This window comes from Acanthopagrus latus, chromosome 8 (assembly GCF_904848185.1).
Source record: "Acanthopagrus latus isolate v.2019 chromosome 8, fAcaLat1.1, whole genome shotgun sequence".
Classification (NCBI taxonomy): Eukaryota; Metazoa; Chordata; class Actinopteri; order Spariformes; family Sparidae; genus Acanthopagrus; species Acanthopagrus latus.
Window position 1 is genome coordinate 12573589 of NC_051046.1, and position 25109 is coordinate 12598697.

Here is a 25109-nt window from a genome sequence, read left to right on the forward strand (position 1 = left end):
GCTAATGCTATTTTGAACAGAAAGATCAAAGAGATAAAGTCCACTCAATCCTTTTGGATTTGTATTAAAAAAAACAGGAAATTCTTTAATGATGTCACTTTCAAAAACAAATGCATATTTTGCAGATATTTATTGAGGTTGTGAGTAGGACAATAATGATCACCGAGTTATTCGTCGTGCCAACAAAGGCCAAATTGCCCATTTCAAATGTATTAAGCAAACTGGAAATGCTTTTTTTGAACTCCATGGCAAACTCAGAGTGTATTAGATTGTATTGAACAGATACATTTATATTATTCTGACGTGTTTACCTCCAGTATGTTTCCCAGGTTTTTAATTAAGCAGGACACTTGACTTGATTTCAAAATCTGTGATGCAAATCCTTTGCGTCGTTGTCAAGGTGCACAATAGGTCATTTTGTATTTTATATTATTTTTTGTATGACACAAAATTCTCAAAAAATATTGTGTACTGATTATAAATTAGGCAAATATACTGATTATTTCTATATTTGTTTTTTGCTGACTGTTCTTATAATGTGAAAAAAGTTCATAAAACAATATTTTCTAAGTGTTGAAATATGTCTATCTTTGAATTATTTAATCACCCTAAAATTAATTAGATTTGGTAGCTGTGAGGGCAAAAACACAACAGCATAAAACACACACATAACACAAGCAAATGTTGTTTTTTTAAATAGATTTTTTTTTTTCTTTTTTAGTTAAATGTTGTGTTTTCTCAAATGTTGTTGTATTGACCCTCAGGGCCACCGTATATTGGGTCAGCTTATTGTACTCTAGCCGTTTGCCGCTCCTTAAAAATGGAGCCAGATAAAAGGAAAAACGAGGCATTTATATTGAAACCTTCTGTGTAACCTGATAGACATCCAGTAACAGTGGCCATCTTTTATTGTTATGCACACCACCTGCCAGAGTTTTTTATTCAGAGATACGTAAGTTACGAGATGTCCTGATCATATAACCTGCTGCAGGATGTCTTAATCCTTTTGTTCTTTCGAGAAATAGGTCATTACCTGATTGTAGGTGTGCACTGAATTACCCCTTCCAGAGGTCATGTGACTCCAAATACAAAGGGGGCCAGTCTTCATCAGACTTATCTGACGGTGTTCAGAAGGAGGAATCATTTCAAAACAAAATCACACCGTTGATAGTGTGGAGATAAGACGTGATGGATAATTAACTGTGTATTTAGACGGAGTGAATCCCACCTGCCCTCCTCTATTGGCTGCTGGTGGGGGGTGGAGGTTGCGGCTCGTAAACTGTGAAGCCTTGCTGGTGTGTTATCCAAAGGGGCCGACGTGTGTATAAAAAGGTGGTGGCAGGTGTTTTTCAGCATAGACTCGATGGAATGATGTGGGCTCTCTTCTTCCTGAGTGCCTTGCTGGGGGCGTTGGGGTCAGAGGAGTCGACCTCTGGAGCAGCCCAGCAGCTCCAAGCCCTCCACTGCCCGCCCTGCGAGCAGATCCACTGCTCCTCCCGCCGGGCGCTGAAGCTCCAGTGTAAAGGCGGCGTGACGACAGGCGTCTGCGGCTGCTGCCCCGTCTGCGCCAGGGTGGAGGGGGAGAGCTGCGGAGGGACCTGGGACTATCTGGGCAAGTGTGACGAGGGGCTGGTGTGCGTCTACCAGGACTCAGCGGCTGACAGAGCAGACGCAGAGCGCGCAGGGATCTGTGAAGCGGGTGAGACTGTAGTTTATAACCTCACTTAGTATCAAGGAGGTAGAGTGTCCTCGATTACTGCTGAGGAGCCGGACAAGAACGTTTTCTGCATCACAAATTGTCAGTATTATATGTTTAAAAACAAAACAAAACAAAACAAAACAACAAACAAACTTGTAATCTATATTTAAGTTGATGCATCATGATTATGTTCATAGCTCTCCTTTTTAAAGAACAGTTTTGTATCCACAATTTAAAAATGTTTGCATATCTTGCATATTAGAGTTAATCTTTCATTAAAACAAATCTTTACTTCAAAAAGTCTATCATTTAGAGACCTAAATAAATAAATATGTGAATAGCAACCAAGAAAAATAAAAGTTTAGAAGCCTTGTCAGAAAAATGCAACAGGAAGTTTTAAAAACTTGCTCCTGTCAGTGATTTACTCATTTCTATTAAAATATTGTATAATTATTACAGTTTAATTAGAATATAAGCTGCATTTTACTGTGTAAGATAACTGATGGGAGCTAGTTTTGACTATTTATACTGTTGGACAGTGAGTTATAGTTTAAAAACTGATCTTTATAATATATGGATCCACATAGTAACTAATAGCTTTGAACTAAATGTGAAGTAAAACATATGATATTTCCCTGTGAAAGAAGAAGAAGAAGTGCACATTAGCATAAAAAGGAAAAACTCAAACTTTACCAAAACTTTGACCACTTTAGTGGGAATGTTGCCAATGTGGTAAATCTTGATTGCGAGCTGTGAAGACTGATAGCGTGGTCAAGGCTTCCTTTGATTCAAAGGTTTCTGCTAACAGTTAAGCCGTAATGACACCTCTTATCTCTTCATGGTAAAAGGAGTTGTCGCTGGCGCTGATACGGTATCAGACGTAGTACGAGATTAGACATTTCTGTGTTGTGTTGCTGCTCTGGAAAAGATGTCAATAATACATCTGACACATCCCGTGAGTGAAAAAGTCACGCTTGCGTTTGCTTGAAATGTGTGTTCGCGCAGTGATTAAAACCTTGGATCCAGAGAGCTGCCGTCCAGAGTGCACCAGGGAATACTGTCAGGCCAACCCCTCTGAAATCTGCTCTGCCAGGTGAATAATAATACAAATAAAATAAATAAAGATGTCTTTCCCATTATATCTCCTTGTGCTACATTTACTAACTGGGATCTGATTTCCTGCTCTGTAGGTTTGTGTCTCTGGAGAAGACAACGTGCCAGGGCTCCTGCCAACACACCTCCTGTTCAAGCTGTCTCCTGCTGAAACCTCCGTCCTGCCCTCAGACCTGCAACCACTCTGATGCTTCCTGTCTGCACCGCTTTGGGAAGTGTGTTCACAACCACCTGACAGCCACTCACAGTCACGTATGCCACAACAACCTGCAGGTAGGTGAAGAGAAAAGCACCAGAAACTGCTCTGTAAATGCCTTGAAACACCTGATCCGTCGATAAACTGTGCTGTGTCTTTATTCTTCTCTCTGCAGGGTCAGTCTGAGGGGCATTTTCGGTGTTTGGTCCCGGCCTGTCTGACAGCATCAAACTAATTCCAGATGAAAAGACTGGAAACCCTGTGTAGCCTGTGTAGCAAAATTTAGAAAAAGGCAGCTATTTATAAATATGTGTGTATAAATGAAATATCATTTTGTATGAAATATAAAGTTGAGTTAAAACCTGTGATATTTTATGTTTTTTTTTTTTTTTTAAAGAAAATAAGAAAATAAAATTCCAAGTATGTACTCTCTTCTTTTAGTGATTAGGTTGGGACAACGTTGATGTTTTAACCATTGATGATTGTGTTGGCCGACCTCTTCCAGGTTTTTTTTATTACGCCGTTACTTGTTGTACATTCCGTTGCCTCTCTTTTTACAAGTTGACTTTAAGAGATACGCAGAAGGATTCCAATGTAACTGTACTGTCCTGTACCTGTGCAAATGGCAATAAAAATCTAATCTCCAATCTCTCTAATCAGTAAGCGTCTGTGTCAGGTTTTACATAGTTTATTCTATTTTTTCTACCTGACTACAAGAATAAATTCCCCTCGGGGACATAAAGGTTTGCAACTTAAATGATACACAACACCTGTGCTGCATGTGAAATGCCTGATTTCTCTCTATGTACTGGGTTGATCGCAGTTGATCGCAAAATTCCTAGAAATTAGAGGTAGTTATTAGATGATGGTAATTAATGAAGCACAAGGGTGTCACTTTATGTTAGAAAGTCGTCAGGACATCTGAGCTCAGATGAAAAAGAAAAAGTAAATATTGTAATATTTGACATTTTAGAACATGGGTTAGAGTTAGAAGCAAGCAGTGCCATGATTGAAGTCAATAATTGATCATATACCATGAAATCCACAAATTAGACAAATCGATCCTCGTTTGAAAACCTTAGGCTATCCCAGCTTGGTTGCTAAATAGTCCACCCAATGTATTATATTCTGATTTTACTCTGTATGGTGATCATCTTCTATCTAATAAACAAAAACACTTCCTGCACATCGCAGGGCGTTGCTCAGGCCCAGTTTATATCATACTGTACCTATCTGGTCCTGGGTTCAAATCTTTGTCTTAATTTGGCACCAGAATCAACAGCAGCCAGTTTGCTAATGGAAAGCCAAGTGTCTCACTTGTTAGCTGACATTCTTCAGTGCAAACTGTTCCTGTAAACTGTTCATGAATTGTGTTCTTATTAAGGGACTGGGGGAAAGAAAATCCATTTCAAGAAGTGGTGGGGACAGTTGGTCCACACATTCATGTCCCCCTGAGGATAAATCCCCTGACTTTGCATCAGCACCATCATCAGGTTCAAATCGTAATTTGCCTTATTTTTAATGACCAAACACCTGCAAAACAGACAACCTATCAGTCTCAGTTGTAGTTTATGTTGAGTTTCAATTAGCAAGTGCTGCCAGCCAATCAGATGTGTGATTCAAGTCATTTTGTCTTGGGCAAGTCAAGTCCTTAGTTAGTTAGCTTCAGCTCCTGTGGTCTTACCATAAATATCCAGAGACGAGGAATCAGTACTCAGTCTTATAACGATATTATTGTCCAGTTTATCTGGCCTGTTCAAAGAGTAAGATAATGAATTGAATTTGTTTTATGGTAAAAACCATAAATGAAAAAAATGTATCTCTTAATTTCAGTCAAAATAAATACAGCCTCCCGATCACTTTTATACAATCAAATCCCGACAGTCAGACAAAAACAAACAAACTGAAAAATGAACACAGATATGTAATTTCAGATTTTATATCTCAAGCCAAGTCACAATTCTTTAACTTAAGCTATCAACATAGTGACTCGAGTTGTCTTGAGTCCGCATCTCTAATGCTGACACACATTACTAAGACAGTGGATAAGTCAAACATTATATGTACTAAACATCAGCATGTTGACATTGTCATTGTGAGAATGTTAGCATGGTGGCATTAAGCTCAAAGCACTTTTGTGTTTAGCCACAGGCTGACAGAGCTGACAGCACTCACGTCTGTAAACTCTTGGTCTTGTTCTTAAATGTAGTCTTCAGCAAAGAACTGTGTTTATAGAGAATGATTGAACCAATCTGGACAAATGAATTGAGATGATTTAAGAGGAATAATACAGGTACAACAGTGTATCATATGACAGAGTCCTATCAGTCAAGCTCAGTGTCTCAAATGTTTGAATTGTTCCCTTTTGGGACGTTTTTTGGATCACAGGATCAAGTGAAGCGTGTTGAGTCCCCTCTGCCATCACTGCCCCCCTGACAGTTGATGGTTATTGAATAACAGATGGTTTATGAGGCAGCAATAATGAAGCTTGTACAGAAAGGGAATAAAGTGTGGACCAACAATGGATAGTTTGTTCTGTGTCCTTCGAATGCGAGACGTTCCTGAGTCAGTTTATCTGGAGGATTTCGCAAGAAGGAATCTGATTTTATACCAAAACAAAGGCCTGCATTTTCTTTGATCTTCTCCTAACTTGTGAGTTGGCTGCATCACTAAAGTAGTGCGATATCTAAATAATATCTGGCGTCTAATAAGACAAAAGAGCACTGTGCAGCTCCCTGTCCAAAACAAGTGCCAGGAGAGGGAAACGTGAGCAAATGAATAAGAAATGCAGCCTGTGCTGTCGGTATTGTACAAGCAAATAAAATCTGGCCAAAACAGACCTACCTGAATATATAAAAATATACATACATTTATATATGTATCATTTTCATATATATATATGAAATTTGTATCAATTTCTAAATGAAGCTCTCCATTTTAGTTAATAATTTGTCATCTTACAAGGTTGTATAAAAACCGCAGTTTAACTATACAGATTCTCCTGCTTTTGATCATTTCTCGTGCCTCTAATTGTAGACACACATCAGCATATCAGTTGTCTATTAGAACGACAGGATCTGTCACCAAAGCGGGCCGCCTCTGTTATCAATCCCATATAGCCGTCTCACTTTTTTTTTTAACTGATAAAAACAGAGGATAACAAAGGACTGTCTGCGTGCCAGCTGTAATAAATGTGCCCCTGTCAGAAGAAGCCCATGTTAAAGTTTGAATACAAGACAAAACCCGGGAACAATAGAAAAGAACAAGAGATTACGATGAAGGAGTGACCTTAAAGTAGATGCTGATGTATGGGAGCAGCTGTAGTGATTTCAACATGATTATTTTGCGTTACAGGGATTTTAAACCAGCCTGACAATCATTTAAATTCAACCATTACACTTTTGAGATTTTTGAATCAACTTTAGAACCAACTCACATCACGCAACCTCTCACAACAATTTAAATCAAAGGTATATCTTTATTTGTCAAAAATTGTAACAAATGTTATAAACCTGTTGTCTTTAAGAGGATAAAACAGCTGACGTCCTTTATTTCAACATGTGGAAGCTCTGATCCACATGTGAAAAAAAAGCCAATCACAAATAAATGAATGTATGTTACTTACATATTGAAATGTTGTCTTATTTATTTTTCACATGTGGAAAAAAAAGCATATTATGTGTCATTTCACATCGAAATTCTAATCCACATGTGTAAAATACAAACGTGTACTAATGTATTCAATCACATGTTACAAAAACGTCATGTAGTCTGAAAAAAGCTGATGTCATGTGAACTTGTCCAGTTGTGGTCCATTATTTACCTGTCATGTGTTTAAGTGAAAATAGCAGACCGCTTGTGAAAATGTGGAATTTCCATGTGACAAAGCAAATTACTTGATTTAATGTTCCATGTTTTGGTTCCACACCTGGAAATAATCTAATCCACATGTGAAAAAAACAAAACAATCGTGAATGAACATTTATACGTCACGTGTGAAATGTAAATTTCTTAGGTGGAAATAGCCAATTACTTGTGAAAATGTCCAGTTCACATACAACATTTTCATTTCACATGTGAAAACAGCAGATCACATGTGACATTATTTTCATGTTTAAATTCACAGGTGAAAACTGCAAACCATATGTTAAAACGTGGAAGTCACATGAAAAGAAGCAAATTACACTTAATTTCATGTGAAAAAGACATGTATAATAATAGTTCACATGTCAAGTTTCCTTTCACAAGTGGAAATAGCAGATCAAGTGAAAATGAAGAATTCAAATGTTAAGAGGCAAATTAAATGACCACATTTTATGTGCCATGTCTTGTTTCCACATTTTAGTCCAAATGTGAAAAAGCTATATATGAATGTCTGCAAATCATTCGTTCCATTCTCAAAAAAGTCAATCACTTGTGAAAATGTCCAGTTAACACATGACGTTATTACATTTTCACATGGTAAGATTTTAGTTCACATGTGATCTCTTGTTCAAATGTGGAATTCACATGAGGAGAAGAAAAATTACGTGTCATTATGTGTTTTGTTTCCACATTTAGAAAAATTCTGATCCACATGTGTAAATGTCAACCACACAGGAATAAATGTATTCACATATTAAAAATAAAAAGTCATTCATGTGTGAATAAAGTCAATCTGTGAAATTTGTGAAAATGTCCTGTTCACTTGACATTAGTTTCTTTTCACATGTTAAAATTTTAGTTCACATGTGAAAATGGAGAACTGAAGCAAATGTTATTTCATGTTTCCACATGTGAAAACATTACATTCACAAATTTCACATGTGACTTCATAGAAAAATATATCCAAAATTATTATGAACAAGGTTGTCAATCTCTATAAACCATTATATAATCATCATGAATAATTACAATATCTCAGCAAAACAAATATGGCCACCCCACATATTTTTCCCTCATGAATATAATTGTTACAGTCAATATGTTAAAGTTAGCTGACAGAAAAGCATGTGTTATAGAAAGCCCCCTCCCATTTATTTTCTAAAAACTGAGTGATAGTCATACATTAAAGCGTAAGCGTTTCAATTAGAACATTGTCATCAGTGAATATGATGAGTTAAATGTGCAAGAAAGTCCTCAGTACCTAGACAAGGGTTGCAACAGTATAGTGTGGTATGAAAATTGATTGGTTAACATAACATGTACATTTGGTTATCTGCATTACATTATATTTTGTAATATAGATAATCAAACATAATATTGTGTGAAATTCAAGTAAGCATTTTCTTCATCCAAAATACCAAACATAACTTTTGTTTTCATTCTTGTAGGGGACAAGTGATAAATAATAATAGTGTATTACTGAAATATTTTCTGAGATGATTATCATAAAATTAAAATTTCATACTGTTGCAACCCTAACCTCGACATAACCAAAAACTGCATCTCAACACTGATCTACAAAACAATGTTTAATATAACATACAAATTATAGATGAAACATTGCATAACATTTTTTAAATGCAGAATGGTCTTAGCACTCATTTAAACAAAACCAGTACATAACAAGATCCCAAAAGCTGCATTTGAGAAGATATTATCTTGTGATAACAGTAGTTATAGTTACTGGTACAGATAAAGAACAGAATGATTGTAGAGAGAAAACAGTATTTAAAGGTGCATAAAAGTGGCCTCCAGTCAGTCTCTGATCAGGAAGGCACTGTGATAATAAACATCCAGGCCGTCTGTCCTGCTGTCTTGTCACCTGAACAGTCGATTCCAAAAGGATACGAAGGCGGTGGAGTTAAAGGCACCGATAAATATGAGCAGCAGAAGGTAGAGACTCATCATGATGGCAAAATGGTGTCTGAGGAGCCACGAGGTGCTGCGGGAATGTCTGAAGAAAACCATAAAAAAAATTTTTTAAAAATTAAAAAATGATTTTTTTGTTTTACCAGCAAGAGAAATTTTTGTCTTTGATTACTATGTTTTCAGAAAACAAGAGGCCTGTATTGCACTAAGTTTGTTTTTACAGTTTCAGGTAACACATGATAGGAATTGTTATTACAGTTGTTTTAAAACATTCATGTGTTTCTGTTAGGATCCTAGAAACTGTTCCTCTTTTAGGGCCCTGACACATCAAGCCGACATCAAAGCATCAGTGGCGATGAAGGCCGACTACTGCGTTGCCTCGTATGACCAATGTCTCAGCCAAAAAGCTGCACTTGAACACACCGCGAAGATAACAACCAGGTCACAGTAGTCTGTATTTCTAGTAAATTTAAGTATCTATAACAGCGTCAACAATAACAACAACAGGAGATTCTTACCTGGACAGGTGCCTCCTCTGAGAGTAAACAAGCAGGTACTTGACGCGCAAAAGCTGATTGTTGGTAACTACAAAGTACTTCTGCGGTACATCCCCTCCTTCACTGTTCTTTGCTCTTGAGCGCTGTTGGTCAATGATTTCAGAATCTGAAATGAGAGATGAGTGGCTGGTTATAATTTTGGAGATGTACTGATACCATTTTCTCCTTCCCCTCACTGATTATGATAACACAACTTTGTTTGTTGGCTGATGCTGATTTTTAAAACAGCTGCAAACTATGAGACCTGAATAGATGGTCTGCTGCTGGGATGTGTACAGTTTGTGATAAATTACATGGTATTGGATCAGTGCTTAGGCTTGTGTACTCACTGATATGAATAACAGCTGTTACTAACGAAAAATAGGGTTGTTCCCATTCATATATTTCATATGAAGCAATTCAAACACAGGTGTTGCATGATTGAATCTGTTCTATTCTGTGCATGCAGTGAGTCAACACACCTTTTTTTTTCACCTGGCACTTAACATCTGGGTGATCGATGACTTCGCACAAGGCAACACAGCTGAGCAGTGGACCCAGGAGGCTTTCTCGCCAGCCGCTGCTGTGCGGACTGTAGAGGACAGCCATGCTGAGGTCACTGGTGAGGTAGGTCCCCTCTCCAAACACTGAGTTCTGCACACAACATTCAGAAAAGGACGACTGAGTTTTTGTGTCAGGCAGTAACAAAAAAAACCCCTCTGATCTCTACTTCATCCTTTAGTATTCTCTGCATTACAACAGCTTCACAAAGTCTTTTCTATTATTTTATATATTGAGGCTTATAGGCAGCAGTCCGCTATTGCCACAGACTAGATGAAGCAGTAATGCCAGGATTAACCTTGTTGAGGTGACAGTGCAGGCCATTGTGAATGATAGAGTGAAAGTTCTCCAGGCGGCTCCCGTGGAATGCATAGAAGACGTCTCTGTCTGCCCTCGTCTTCTCAAATCTGGCGTTCAACTGATCACAATATTCCAGCTCAAACAGGAAGTCTGGCACGGGCGTAGAAATCCCTTCATTCTCCGTCAGGTTACAAAGTTTGGCATACTGGTTACGATCGAAGAAACATACCATTAACAAAAAATGTAGTCAAAGACACGGTTAATCATTCATTCTTGTTGTGATGTACCTCTTCTTTCTGTAGTGTCTTCACAGCAAAGCTCTTTGAAGAGAGAATCCAGTGTGTGAGAGCCAGGTGATGATCTCCTTCTCTGGGTCGTAGTCTCACCAACTCTCTCACGCTAGGCAGCGACTTCACATCTGCCAACTAAAGACAAAACACTTTTTTCTTTTAATCACACTTTCACAAAAGTAGTGTTACAAGTACTCACACCTGTCAACAGTATGTCTGGTCTTCCCTTTCCCTCTAAGTTACACTATATTTTCCTTATATCACGTTTCTCTCTGAAACTGAATATGAAATGCATTTATGTCATCACTGCATATTGCAATGTTGTGTGATTCCACATCACGACCAGAGTCTGTACAATTCAATATATGGACATTGCCAATCAAATTGTTCTGAATTCTGTTATTTTTCATCAGTGCTGATCAGATGTTAGAGACACACTCATTGCAAATACCCTAAAAATTACTAAACACTGTGCATGTAGCATGTCAAAGATATAAATCTTTGTTTTAGGTACCTGCTAAACTGAAAAGATCTTTATGTGACTCATAAGCTGTACATAAGTGTCTATAAAGTTTGTGTGTGTTCAGTGTTTCTCACCAAAAGTATTGTCTATACCTCTGAAACCATTCACAAAGCAATTTTAATGTTCTGAATCTAAACTGGTGGGCTGCAGTCTTGTTCTTCACCTTTATTATTGACACTCAGCAGCATCCTGCAGTACATTACTGCCACCGAGTGTGTGAGTTATGTCAGTGCTTGACATGTAAGCATAAATGCTGCAAAAGTCTGTGTTCAGAAGCTTCTCACTGTCACTACAGCTTACCAGCTCATCAAAGTCCTTGTTGTCATCACTTATATATCGAGGAGGAAAAGGTCTGAGCAAAGAGTCTCTCTTGTAGCTCTGTGCGGCAGCAACAAACAGGCTGCAGCGGAGGTCTGCTGCTACTGGGTCTCTGTGCAGGCAGGAGCACACCAGCTCTCTGACCGCCTCAGGTGGGAGCGGTGGCTGCATTCCCAGCTCTGTTGACACAGGAGATAAGATAGCACAGCCAAATATTAGGTTAGGTGACAACAGCACAGTGAACATCTCATGACAACATATATTAAGGGGTAAAATAAATACATTAAAAACTGTTTGTAGAGCCAGACTGTGCCCAACCTATCAGAAACTGATTATCATAAACAATTAATATTCTGATTGATATGTAACAAAAAAAAAAAGTCATTCTCAGTCAAAAACTTTTTGAATCATCTTCTCTAACTTTTAAGGGGGGAGATGACAGGAATGCAAAACACCATCTAACTCAATCTGCACTGTTGTGACCCCTTGTTAAGAGACTAAACAGGTCAGGTAACTCGGTTAGCTAATCAGGTAAACACAAGTTAGGCACGACGTTACTTAGTAGCTTTAACTTTTAAGGTCAACACCGAAACAGAAACAGACACAAACGTCCAATGTACAGCTTTTGTCTTTGCTCACGACTATGCTGGAAACAGCTGACGTTACTGTTTAATTCCTGTTTTAACCAGTATTGTTGCTGCTAGCACAGGAGGAGGATGGGAGGAAGCTACGTTAGCTAACATTAGCTGCGCTACAAGTGAAGGGCTGGTAATATCTATCGCCGAGTAACAAATACAGCTTTGTCGGGCTACTGCGGGATCCCGAATGTGTAATGAATACATGCCTGTGGCACACAGGCCTATTTCACCTGAAACACACCAGTTTCATGTCATTATTTGTCGTTACCTTCAGTCTTCCTCAACTCATAGCACAGCAGGAAGAGCTAACGCTAGCTTTAACGACTGGTGCGTTCAGGTACCATGAAACAAACGGAATGTTTCACATTTAAGCGCATGGAAGAAATATGTAAACATTAACATGGAGGATAAGAAATGTGAAAAAAAGGGGGAATAGGGAGTATGCTATTCAATACAAACGGAGAGCATACAACTACTGTTGGCAAAAACGTTAATACGTGTTTCGTGTGCATATTTAATCTTCATTTTACTTTGCGCCGGAAGCTAGAACCATACATTTACGAGTAACTGTGAACGCAGCATTCATCTCACTGCACTGATGTCCAGAGCCACAGCAGCAATAACAACGCTCTCTCTGCAGCCCAGAGAGTACAGAGTACACGTAGTCACTACTCGTTATTTCTGCTACATCCAGGCAATATAGAAATTGGCATTATGCTTTGGAATTATGCAGGAGCAGTTTTTGGGTTGCCATGTTGTTGAGAATCTGTTACTCACTTCTGTGCCATAATGTCCATTCTGTTTAAATAAACTTGCCCTGCCCAAAATGTTTTATTTGGGCTGAAATATTTCTGTAAAATAAGGAAATGGACTTCTGAAACATGTCAAATAGATTGTATCCACCTCTATATTCATGTCTTCAATACAACTTTTTCATTTTGTTGCTGTGATATTTGCATAATAGTGTATTTAATAGTGTGTTAACTGGCAACCAATCAGATTAGATTGTGTAATGACTCCTCTGATTTTCAGCACTGTGGACAGCATCAGCGAGGGGCGGAGCATGTTGACCTATTTCTGGTCTTTCATTGGTCATTTCAGGCCAGCAACAAATCCAGTTCTTTGTCCCGGCCCTGGTTGTATAGAGGACTGAAACTGACAAATTAAAAAAAATAAATAAAAAAAGAGAAATAATTAGAATCAATCAAAATTGTGAAGTCAGTTTCTTGTGGAAGATCACTACAAACCTTTACAAAGTAGCACAACAGAATAGAAAATAGGAAACAGGTTGTTCGAATGAGAAGTGGGACTGTATGGAAAATAAGCATGTTTCGCACTGTAATGAAGGTTTCAGTTTTAATTTTTTTTTTAATAATGAACGAAGGTTGCTTAATTATCTGAAACTGCAAAACATTATTATTATTTTTTTGTGATTCTACTTTTGTCCATTCATGTGTTAGTCTGTTTTTTTTGTTATTGTGCAAACTTATTTACTTACTTTTAAACAAAAGAAAAAAAAACATTGTCTTAATAAATATATTCATATGCCAAAGAATGCACCAAAAATGAATTATAAAAAGCAGTGTACCCAATAATTAATTTATGAAATGTAGATAGTTACTACCTTTTCATATTTTCCTTTTAACGAGAGAATTTTTTTTATTGCATATCATTGAAAATGGACTATCTTTGAGATCTGGTCAGACGAAATGGGACATTTGTTTATTCATAAATGTATTAAATTTCAGATATATTTATTTACAGATTTTATTCTGTATTCTCCTCCATTTATTTCCACAAACTTATTTGATCATGAATTTTGTTATTATATATATATATATATATATATATATATATATATATATATATATATATATATATATATATATATATATATATATATATATATATTACATTTGGTCATATGTTTGTGCCTTACAATGCTAAATGAGGGAGTGCATTTAATTTTATATTGATGAATTTATTGCTGGCATTTGTCTGCTTATTTAATTGTGTCAGTCTGGGTCCTCCATACAGGTCCTGCTCAGGCGGGTAAAACTGACGGGGTGGGGGTGGTGGATGGGGGACGGTGGAGGGGTATGTGCCATGGTATGTGCGTAAAGAGAAGCCCTGACGTCACGTGACCGCCTCTTACTCCCGAAAACCATCATTTGAGGAATAACGTAACATCTTTGTGTCTCAGCAGCGCCGGATCTGTTTCATCCCTCTCTGTTTTCATGCCAATGAATCCATAGGATGCTGTTTAAGAGACCGGAGGGATTCTAGCCACATTTTATTGGACTAAACAGGAGGTAAGGCGTTTTGATCGCGGCGTTTTCATTCATTTACACCCCATGTAGGGAACGAGGGAAACAGATGCGTTAATGTAAACCGGATACTGGCTTCAGTGACACACACAAATGAAATATGAAAAACTCAAAATCTGTATCCAGGGCTGGTTCATTGCGAGGAGTTTGGGCTTTGACCTGCTCGGCGTCCGGATGAAAGAGGGAAGCAGCGATGCGCCGTGTCGCACAAGCCTGAAGGACGCTTCTCCATCGCCCCTGATCACGATGCTCCGTGTCCTACCGCAGCATCCCTGCCATCCGCCGACACTAACACACATAGGAGACAGTTTCAGGGATTATAAGACGTACAATCAACCAGGATCAGGCTGTCTTTTTTTCTCTTCTCGTCAGAACTGCTCGATTCTGTGGCGGAAAGATGCCCTTCACACATCCACCATCGCACGTACTGATGTGTGGTCCGCAAGCACAATCCAAATAACGTGGATTATAGGCAACCAGCAGGTTTTAAAAAGCCGCACGAATAGCTTTATCATAGCCCGGTGTGGGCCCGTATCACGCCTATTTCTGCGCCCATAAGGTCGTGGATACGTTTCAGGAGTCGCGACAAGGCCACACCGTTTCCCCACCGCGCGTTAACACAGCTGTAATGTGTGTAACATGTTTATCTCTGTCTCATTTAATGAATGGTGCACCAGCACGGAATGGGAAGGACCACACCTCTAATCACAATCACACACAAGGATGCAAAGTCTGTTATTCCACTGACATGTGTGCATGTATCTATAAGAAGGCCTTGTGGAGGGACTGTGGCCTGTGGAGGAGCAGTGATGTTGCACTTCATAAAAATCCTGTTCTTTCTCCTCAGTTTGGTTTTGAGCTGAGATTGAAGTCTGTGCACCTGTTTGTGAAGGAGAACACTGAGCAGTCATCATGGCAGGTAAGATCTCCCTTTTTCTGTTCATCCCCACAGTGTGTGCATGTGATTTTTTTTTTTTTCCAAGCACAAAGCTGGTTTTAATGGAAACTCAAGGCTGAATTGTGATTCCACATGCAGCTGTCTTGACTTGATTTCTGTATGAGGGTTTTCAACGTGCGGGCAGCTGCGTTTTGAACTGTGTATCTCTTGTTATCCCAGAAAACAACTTCCCTCCCCTGCCAAGATTCATCCCACTCAGGCCATGTTTTTACCAAGACTTCAATGAGATCCCGGACCAGCGTCGCACCATGTGCAAGAGGCTCTATTACCTGTGGATCTGTGAGTGAACTATACGTTAACTTTACATGTACAATATCTTTCCACACAGTGTGTATCCTGCTGGCTTGCATCATGGTATAAGCTGTGAGCCTGCCTCCTGGCGTGTCACTTTGTTTTTACCCAAAATATTATGAGAGTCAAACATCACAGGTGCTCCAGTGTACCTGGGAGACCCGATTGACTGGTTTTACTGTCAGGGACCAAGCCAGTTCAATATTTTTTCCATTTTCTTGCGTGTGGGTTTTTGACACATTTGCTTTGTGTTTCATCTTTGCTCTGAGTTTTGGGTAAAAGAATCTAAAATGTGATTGATTTTGATCAAGTCTATCGGCTGAAAAGGACTTATCTGATTACCGATTAATGTCCAGTTTCACTGGTTCCAGCTTCTTAGAGGATAAGTTCACCCAAAAATGACAATTCAGTCATTATCTACTCAGCCTCATGCCGATGGAAAGTTGAAGTCCATGTAACGTTTCTGCAGCGTCACAGCAAAACAGCTGTCAGCATTCTCCCAAACACCTGAGGTAGATGGGACTGAAACAGAAACAACAGAACAAAAATGAAAAATGTCTCCATGCAGCTTTTACTGTGTAACCGTACTGCAGAGATCCAAAACTGATTTGAAAAGACATTATTTACAATATTTCTGAAGCCAGAGTCTTCATTGTAGCTGCTAAGCTAAAAAGTGTTAGCACGCACCCCATCTGAAGTGAGTGCATGAGCTCGACCGTGTGTCGAAGGCTTGAATAATGAAGTCTTCTCAAAACGATTTGGGATTGTTTGGGATCAGAGCTTCTTGAGACTTGGATTATGCCAGATGAGCTGTAAGGAGCCCATTTATGTTTTTTTTTCAGTTGTTTGTTTACGTTTTAAAAAAATTCCCCATCGACTCCAGATTTTTATGAGAATGCCGCAACCCTGTTCTGCTGTGAAGCTCAAGAAATGTTTAATGAATGAGGAAACTTCACGTGACTTTCCATTGGCATGGGGCTGAGTAGACAGTGACTACGTTTTCATTTTTGGGTGAACTGTTCCTTTAAATGAGAGGATTTGCTGCATTTTTTTATTGCATGTCATTGAAGACTGAATATCTTTTGAGTTTTTGTCGGACAAAACGGGCTATCTGAAGACATCTTTGGCTCTGGGAAACTGTGATGAGCTTCTCTTCACAGTTTTTTTTTTTGAATGACTAATTTATTCATAGGAAAGTGAAGTAACAATCATTAGTCTCAGATAACAGTTGATACTAAAAATGTCTCAAATTTGTAATTCACATTCATATTAGTGTCATGGTGTCTTTTTCATGAACACATAGGCTTCTGCCATTTGAAAAGAAGAATGTAAGTCTGGTGTAAATATAGATTAGTTCACTAAATTCACTAGATTAGAAAACGGTGTGCCGTGTTTTCTAGCTCCAGTTTGCATTAAACGATCGTAGCTTGAATGTACAGTGCTGTGAAAAAGTGTTTGCCCCCTTACAGATTTCATCTGTTTATGCTTTTTTTGTCACACTTGAATGTTTCAGATCATCAAACAGATGCTAATATCAGACAAAGATAACCTGAGAAAATACAAAATGCAGTTTTGAAATGATGATTTTGTTTATAAAGGGAAAAAAAGCTATCCAAACCAACCTGACCCTATGTGAAAAAGTGATTGCCCCCCCTTGTTAAATGATGAATCAAGAAATCATTTAAACAGACCATCTCTGACAACATGAAGTAAGCTAAAATATCTCAAAAAGCAACACATCATGCCCCGATCCAAATAAATTCAAGAACAGATGAGAAACAACATTAATATCTGTCAGTCTGAAAACGGTTACAAAGCCATTATCTAAGGCTTTGGGACTCCAGGGAACCACAGTGACAGCCATTATCCACAAATGGAGAAAACATGGAACAGTGGTGAACCTTCCCAGGAGTGGCCGGCCTACCAGAATTACTCCAAGAGTAATGACAAGTCATACAGGAGGTCACAAAAGAAGCCTAAACAACATCGAAAGCACTGCAGGCCTCGCATGAGTGATTCAACAGTATGAAGGAGGACTGGGCAGAAATGGCATCCGTGGAAGAATTGAAAGGCGAAAACCACTGCTGACCAAAAAGAACACGGCCGTCTTATGTTTACCATACAACATGATCTTGATGATCCCCAAAACTTTTGGGAAAACAGTCTGCGGACTGACGAGACAAAAGTGGAATTTTTTGGGAAGGTGTGCATCCCACTGCATCTGGCGTAAAACTAACAAAACATTTTAGAAAAAGAACAACATGCTGACAGTCAAACATGGTGGTGGTGTGATAGTCTGGGGCTGCTGTGCTGCTTCAGGACCTGGATGACCTGCCGCAGTTGATGGAACCACAGATTCTGCACGCTACCAGAAAATCCTGACGGAGAAGGTCCGGCCATCAGTTTGTGACCTTAAGCTCAAACTCACTTGGGTTATGCAGCGGGACGATGATCTGAAGCACACCAGCAAGTCCACCTCTGAATGGCTCAAAAAAAACACAAAATGAAGGTTTTGGAGTGGCCTAGTCAAAGTCCGGACTAAAATCCTATTGAGATGCTGTGGGATGACCTTACTCATGCTCGAAAACCCTCCAATGTGGCTAAATTAAAGCAATTCTGCAAAGAAGAGGGGGCCAAAATTCCTCCACAGCGATGTGAAAGACTCATTGCTCCTTATTGCAAATGCTTGATTGCAGTTGTTGCCGCCAAGGGTTGCACAACCAGTTACCAGGGGCAATTACTTTTTCACATTGGGTCAGGTTGGTTTGGATAGGTTTTTTCCTTTGATAAATGAAATCATCATTTAAAAACTGCATTTTGTATCTTCTCAGGTTATCTTTGTCTGATATTAAAATTTGTCTGATGATCTGAAATGTATGACAAAAAAGCAAAAAAGCAGGAAAAGCAAAACAGCAGGAATCTGTAAGGGGGGCAAATACTTTTTCACTGCACTGTAGATGTGGTGCTGACTAGTTGCTGAGAGTCATCGTGATTCAGTCCTGCTGAATTATGAGTAATGCAGCCTGTGGGATGTCTGCCATAGACCATTTTGCCTGTCATGTCTCTGTGATGTTCACAGTGAACGCTGCCACACTGGCTGTTAATCTGATTGGCTGTCTGGCGTGGATGTGCGGAGGCGGCGGGGCGGCCAACTTCGGCATGGCCTTCCTGTGGCTCATCCTCTTCACCCCCTGCTCCTACGTGTGCTGGTTCAGGCCCATCTACAAGGCCTTCAAGTAAACCCGCTCTCCACTGAACACACTCCGCATTTACACCTGCCGATTCACCTCATTTCTGACGTTCGTTACTCTCTCCACGCAGGACCGACAGCTCGTTCAACTTCATGGCTTTCTTCTTCGTCTTCATGGCTCAGGTGGTGATCAGTATCATCCAGACGGTTGGCATTCCCGGTTGGGGAGTGTGGTAAGAACTTAGATATGAAGCGCAAATACAGATGGGAGACACATTCAGGGGGAGAAAATGAGCGTGAAGTTGTTTAACAAGCCTTCACAAGAGCTTATGTGCTCTTCTGGAAGTCTAATGGAGGGATAATCATCATTCTTCTCAAATGTATCTCCTCTTTCGGATTTTCAAACCATTTAGTGACCCTCTGTGTCCTGTATGCAAAGACCTGCACTTGTTGTTTCTCCACATATTTATTTAGATTTTTTTCCCTTAATTTGTCGCCCATCTGTACCAAAAAATGAAAAGTGCGACGCTCAAACATCGACACCTCAGTGTACTGCATACGATTTCCTCGATAATTAACACACACTACTGCTCATTCAAAGGTGAGAAACAACTAAATCAAATATCACGGTATGTTCAACCAAATACCTTGATATTGATATTGTGGCGATATTATGGGGATGGTTGTCTCAGAAGATGACATCACTTTACGGTAATGCAGCCTTTAAAACCAGGGAAAGACAACACGTCCGTGAAGAGCACACAAAATCTGAGGTGTAGTTTCATCTCACGGTAACGACATAATATATTACCAAGCCATACACGGGATGTAGACAGAGCTTAAGCATGAATATAAGAGGCTATATTTGCTCACATTTTGGCAAATTAGCACCTTTAGCAGCTGCCAGCCGTTACTGTTTGAGACAACAGTTAGAAGGAGATAATGCTATTCTCAGGAAGTCCAACTGAATTACATAGACCCGCCCCATCCCCCCCACACACACACACACACACACACCACACACACACACCACACAGTTTGAAAACCTCTGCCTTGGATAGTAACCAATAATGTCGTGCAGTAGGAGGGATATGTTACTAACTCTTCTGTTTCTCCCACCAGTGGCTGGCTGGCTACCATCACCTTCTTCAGCACCAACATCGGCTCAGCGGTGGTCATGTTGATTCCCACCATCATGTTTACTGCCGTGGCTGTGCTCTCCTTCATCGCCCTCACAAAGGTGACCAACTTGATGCTGCTTCTTTCAATTAAAAAGAAAAAACAAACTATGAAATGTTTTAGCTTCTTCACCAGAAGGAGTTGCATTTGCATTTGTTGGGTTTGTATCTGGTGAAAAGCCTCTTAGAAGTCAAACTGAAATTTGAGCTCTCTCCTTTTTTGTGTAAGGAAATATAAACTGTGATGGTACTGCCACCATCATATTGTACTGCTGTTATGCACTTGTCAGAGGAAGATAAGAGCATTTGTCGAAGCAGCGTCATAGCTTTAGGCCTCTGGGCGGCTGTTATTCACTTGGCAGAGGTCGACCGAAATTTTAGCTCCGTCGTTGCCATGGATATGTGAAGGAGCTGGATACTGGATGGTTCCTATACAGTCCAATTAAAACTGCTCGCTTGGCCCCTGTGCCAGAAAAAGTTTCTAGTTTGCAGGAGTTTACAGGTTGCTTCTGCTGCAGCCCACTGAATACGTGCAGTAGCGTTAATTCCATCAGGTGAATCAGTTCTGAGACATGAACGCATGTCGTGTACATGTACACAGAGGTGATGGCATCTTTTGGTTTCAGTACCGCAAGTAGCCATGGGCAAGATTTGATGCAAGGCTGATAGGTGGCTCCATATTCACCTCTTACAAAACATCCAGGGTTGTTGCTATGAAACATGCTTTCAACCTCCATGGCCACTACTGACTGGAGTATGTCATGACCCAGTAAAAGGGAATCGTTGCTAACTTACTTTACGTTCTTGATTTTTCAACACCTACTGAGTCATTGGCAGCTCCACACGCACGTCTCTGTATGTCCCACTGTGGTGATGGCAAATCACCAAACTGCCAAAACTGACAGTAACGATCAGCTTGTGGCCTGAATGTTAACCAGTGATTTAAATGGCGTAACAGCATAACAAATGCTGCGTTCATAGCACATTAGCGTTACTGTAATCATGAGTTTCGGACGAAGTGCGACTTATATCAGACTCAATGCACCAAACAAGCATGGCAGACTCGCATAAGCCAAAGACGGCCGTTCAGTGTTATCACTGAAGACCTTGGTGAAGTCATACTGTCTGAGGGGCAGGGCGGTATAGATTTCTAGCACAGGGGGGCATCCTGGAGGGCACTTCATCAAGTTTCCTTGCATAATGGGCCCCCGTAGAAGGCACTTTTGTATGTTTGCAACTTGTTTTTTGAAAGTGGTGGAGCTGAGGAGGAGAGGGGACCCTTGTATAACCTGCAAGTGGACCAGCGTGTATAATAAAACCTAAATTTAAATTGAATTTATCAGATTAGCTGCAGTTTCTTCTGGAGCTACAAAAGACTTTTTTTTTTTTTTTTTACATTTTTCACACATCAGCGTTATGCTTCAACTATAAATCTCAGATGGGACTAGATAATGCTGAAGTGTGAATGTCGCCCGGCTGCTTAGCTGTCTATAGGGGTGTTTGAATTTAAGTGATATAATGGACTATTTTTAGTGGCCGCCCACTTAGATGCTGCACCAATCAAATTACGGCCCTGACTTCATCATTGGTATGAAAATGAATGCCACACGGAGACCACTAACAACAAACACATATTTTGAATCTTTAACTCTTTAGAGCCTTTTTTTCCCTGAAACACACTGATGATACTAAAACGCCTTGAATTACAGGTTCATAACTTCTACCGTGGAAGTGGTGGCAGCCTGGGTAAGGCCCAGGAGGAGTGGGCCACCGGGGCCTGGAAGAACCCCCACGTCCAACAAGCAGCTCAGCAGGCGGCCATGGGAGCCGCACAGGGAGCCATGCAGCAGAACCAGAACCAGTACTCAGCAGCTCCCACCTACAACTACGACGACCCGATGTAGGACAGAGGAGGGGGGCCGGGCTGCCGTGTGGGAGAGATGAAAAGGGATCAATTAAGAACACAATTCAGAATTAGGTGCCCTTCATTGTAACACTGTACAAGCTGAATTCAAACAGAAAGTCATGTTTGTGGTGAAAGTGTCTTTTTATTGAATTCTGACACACATGGGAGTTAATCTTTAAGCTCAGTTCACATTTAAATCAGCAGCAAGTTATTAAAAAGCTGTTGTTTGTTTTGTTTTTTGTTTTTTAAAATCTCTTATGCTGCTCAATCCCAGCTGGGCAATGTGTGTGTTGCTTTCCAACGGAGACACATCACATAGCTAAAACCACTACCCTGAGCTTCATCATTTTATTCAGGTTGGTTCGTCTGAGTGACTTCTCTGCCTCTGCCTGTGTCACACTTTTAAAACATCTTTTAATGAACATTAATGTGTTTTTTTAGTATACTGGTACTAGTAGAGTGTTTACTTTAATCAGCCTTGAAGGTCACCAAATGCTCAAACATTTCCCCCTCAGTTGATGCACTGTAGTCGCTCGCTTCTCAAGCTGACAAGTTCTAATGATTTCCCATTAAAAGAATGGTTTTGATAATATGAGATACATGAAATGCTAGCCAAGAGGTTCATTTTCTTTTTCTTAATCTTCATGTAAACTTTGGTACTTTTTTGTTGGAAGAAACAAACATGAACACGGCCAAAAGAATCAGAATCAGGATTTAGAGCTTGAAGATTATAAAGCTTGACAAGAATGTGAATTTAAAAATTCTGACATTATTCTGCTACAACATAATTCGAATCAGAAGACATTTGCTGCTTCAGCAACACCTTACAATAAGGGACACAAGGATCTGAGTAGTTGCTTGGATAGGAATGAGGAACCAACTGCTAGCTAACCATTAGTAACGTCAGCAGTGGCATTATCCAATTTTATATAATAGCTAATGATTGGCTACTGATTACTTAATTAAAGCAACTCTATATATGTCTAATAGAGGATAATGATGTGTTAATAGCAAACAATTTTGGATCACGTCGACCACTTTCTTCAGGATCGGCTCCAGGTTCATGGCAGAAACTCGAAGAACTTGTTCATTACTAATTACTCAAATGTTATTACTGTTTACTAAGTAGTCCGTCTTTACTTCTTCATTCTCTTTATTTAGTTTCCTTCATGGGTACCTGTCCATTAGTCAATAAGGTCTACTTTCCCCTTTCAATCCTTACTCACTGTAATTAAGTAAGTTAGTTAATCATTAGCTACTCTACACTGGATTAGGCAACTCATTAATTAGCAGTTAGTTCCTAATTTCTTCCCCAGTAACTACTGAAAATGTTTTGTCCCTTAAGTGTTTCCCGCAGTTTCTCGCAGAATATGTATCAGGCAGGTATTTCACAGCTCAGTTCGTGAAGATATGACATCCCAGTCAAAACATTAAGCAGTTTGTGTTTTGGTGACCGGGTTGTTTTTGTTTGTTTGTTTTTGTACTGATCAGAAGTCACTATGCGTGAAAAAGTGAACCTTTACGTTTTATTCTAATCTTTTACATTGAGTGATAGCTGGTTTAAACTCTACCTGTGAAGCCCTTTAAGTGTCAGCGTATTTGTTCCTCTGTCTCCATTTGGGGTGTTCGGTTTTCTTCCGTTTCACACTGGTCATGTGATTAGCAGGTTGATTTCAGTGAAATAAATTATTACATGTTCAAGTGAAGCACATGCAGTATTTAGGGTTGCTATTCATTGGATAAAACATTCCAAATCGACGTTGTACAGGTTAAAATTGAGAGGAAGCCAAAACACTCGCAGTTTGGGCACACAGTTGATATTAATAATCATTGTTGTAGGTGGTCATAGCATTGTATGAAGTGATGGATGTCTTCCCCTTTTTTGGCAAATTCTCCCACTCACCCCCTAACTACATGTACATGCTTAAATGACTACTTGTTTCTGAAGCGCTGGGCTTCAGGCCTTAGTGTGTCATTCTGTGGCTGTTGGTGTTATTCTATGAGTAGGTGTGACATGATATTTATATAAAAGAAAATAGAATATAAAATAATTCAAGCCAATAAATGAAAGCGAGGACATTCGTGCGTAGCCTCTTCTGAGGCCTTTGCGGTGTCATGCTGATTTCAGTGGAGAGATTTCTGCCTCGTGTCACTCACGTCTTCAGGATTCAATAGGTGGTTATTTCAGTAATACAGTATTAGATTTGAAACAGATGTGAAGATATGTATCTGAATGCTCGTTATTTCAAAACCTGTGAGTCGTCTTGTCTGATTGTGATGCTGTGGTATTCTATAGGCTATTTGTTGTTTTACTTTTCTTTTTTTTTTTTTTTTTGTACTGCCCTATTTTGTGTACTTTGGATGACGTGTGGATGAGTTTGAAGCACATGTTCGTTGTGTCCTTCCATGGCTGTGGGTAACAGGATTTAGTCTTTTTTTTTTAATTATACTTTATTAAATGTAATATTTGCACTTGTTGACATCAGTGCAAACTACATTCACAGTGAATCACAGTGGAGCAATATTAACAAAAAAAACAAAAAAAACACTGAACACTGGAATTATTCAGATCAAGGCAGGTCCTGTTGTGCAGGCTTCAAATAAAGTAACGACCATTTTTAAATAACGGGCCTGTTTCCAAGCTGGACACCACTAGTAAAACTTAACAACTGCGTAACATTTTCACCAGCAGATGCATTTACAGTAGTTATGAAGTTTAACCCTGTAAACTGTAACATACACATGCTCATCTGTTAGTTAATGCACAAAGTTTAGCTGATCGGTTCCTTGGTAAAGTGTAAAGTACGCACAAAGACGAACAAACAAGCTACTTTTCTCTGTATGTTGTAAGTTTTCCTGGTCTATGGTGGGTTTCTGGATCAGTCCAGTCTTTTCGCCATATGTACATACAGCACAGTTAGTGTGATTATTGGAATTACAGCTGTATAGTTATTGTGTAGCAGGAACTGCAGTGTTCACACTCTGCTGTATCAAAGCTTCTGAAAGCCATCTCCCATCAACTCCCCCCCATCTTCCCACATGTACTGTATGTTGTTTGATATGTATGATCATGTACTATATCATAACTAGATATAAATATATAATTACTTGAGGTGAGGTAAATATTTGCCATGGACAAACACATTCAGTAGAAACATGCTCTTATTAGGCGAGTGAGATGTTTGAGGAGGCTGTGTCTCCATGACTGAAGTAAAATGAGGAATACATTTTTGTGTATTACTTTTGTATTATTTGGTCTTACCCTGATAGATATTAAACAGTTCTTGTTGCA

General features: G+C 39.5%; 3 protein-coding genes across 3 annotated transcripts; 2 read left to right on the forward strand and 1 right to left on the reverse strand.

Annotated features, from left to right (window-relative positions):
* Positions 1-1148: 1148 nt before the first annotated feature.
* Positions 1149-3583, forward strand: si:ch73-330k17.3 (IGFBP domain-containing protein). The gene is made up of 4 exons (XM_037107819.1): positions 1149-1699; positions 2705-2792; positions 2890-3085; positions 3184-3583. Exons 1-4 carry the CDS (start codon positions 1369-1371, stop codon positions 3241-3243), a joined length of 675 nt encoding a protein of 224 aa, XP_036963714.1. The 5' UTR covers positions 1149-1368; the 3' UTR covers positions 3244-3583.
* A 2883-nt stretch (positions 3584-6466) lies between these two features.
* Positions 6467-12323, reverse strand: parp16 (poly (ADP-ribose) polymerase family, member 16). The gene is made up of 7 exons (XM_037107818.1): positions 12236-12323; positions 11312-11508; positions 10486-10623; positions 10197-10403; positions 9820-9991; positions 9320-9464; positions 6467-8886 (listed from the first exon to the last, which is right to left on the reverse strand). Exons 2-7 carry the CDS (start codon positions 11498-11500, stop codon positions 8751-8753), a joined length of 987 nt encoding a protein of 328 aa, XP_036963713.1. The 5' UTR covers positions 11501-11508; positions 12236-12323; the 3' UTR covers positions 6467-8750.
* Positions 12324-14088: 1765 nt separating this feature from the next.
* Positions 14089-25109, forward strand: scamp5a (secretory carrier membrane protein 5a). Its single transcript, XM_037105777.1, has 7 exons — positions 14089-14279; positions 15142-15213; positions 15412-15531; positions 18623-18779; positions 18865-18966; positions 19856-19973; positions 21621-25109. Exons 2-7 carry the CDS (start codon positions 15207-15209, stop codon positions 21813-21815), a joined length of 699 nt encoding a protein of 232 aa, XP_036961672.1. The 5' UTR covers positions 14089-14279; positions 15142-15206; the 3' UTR covers positions 21816-25109.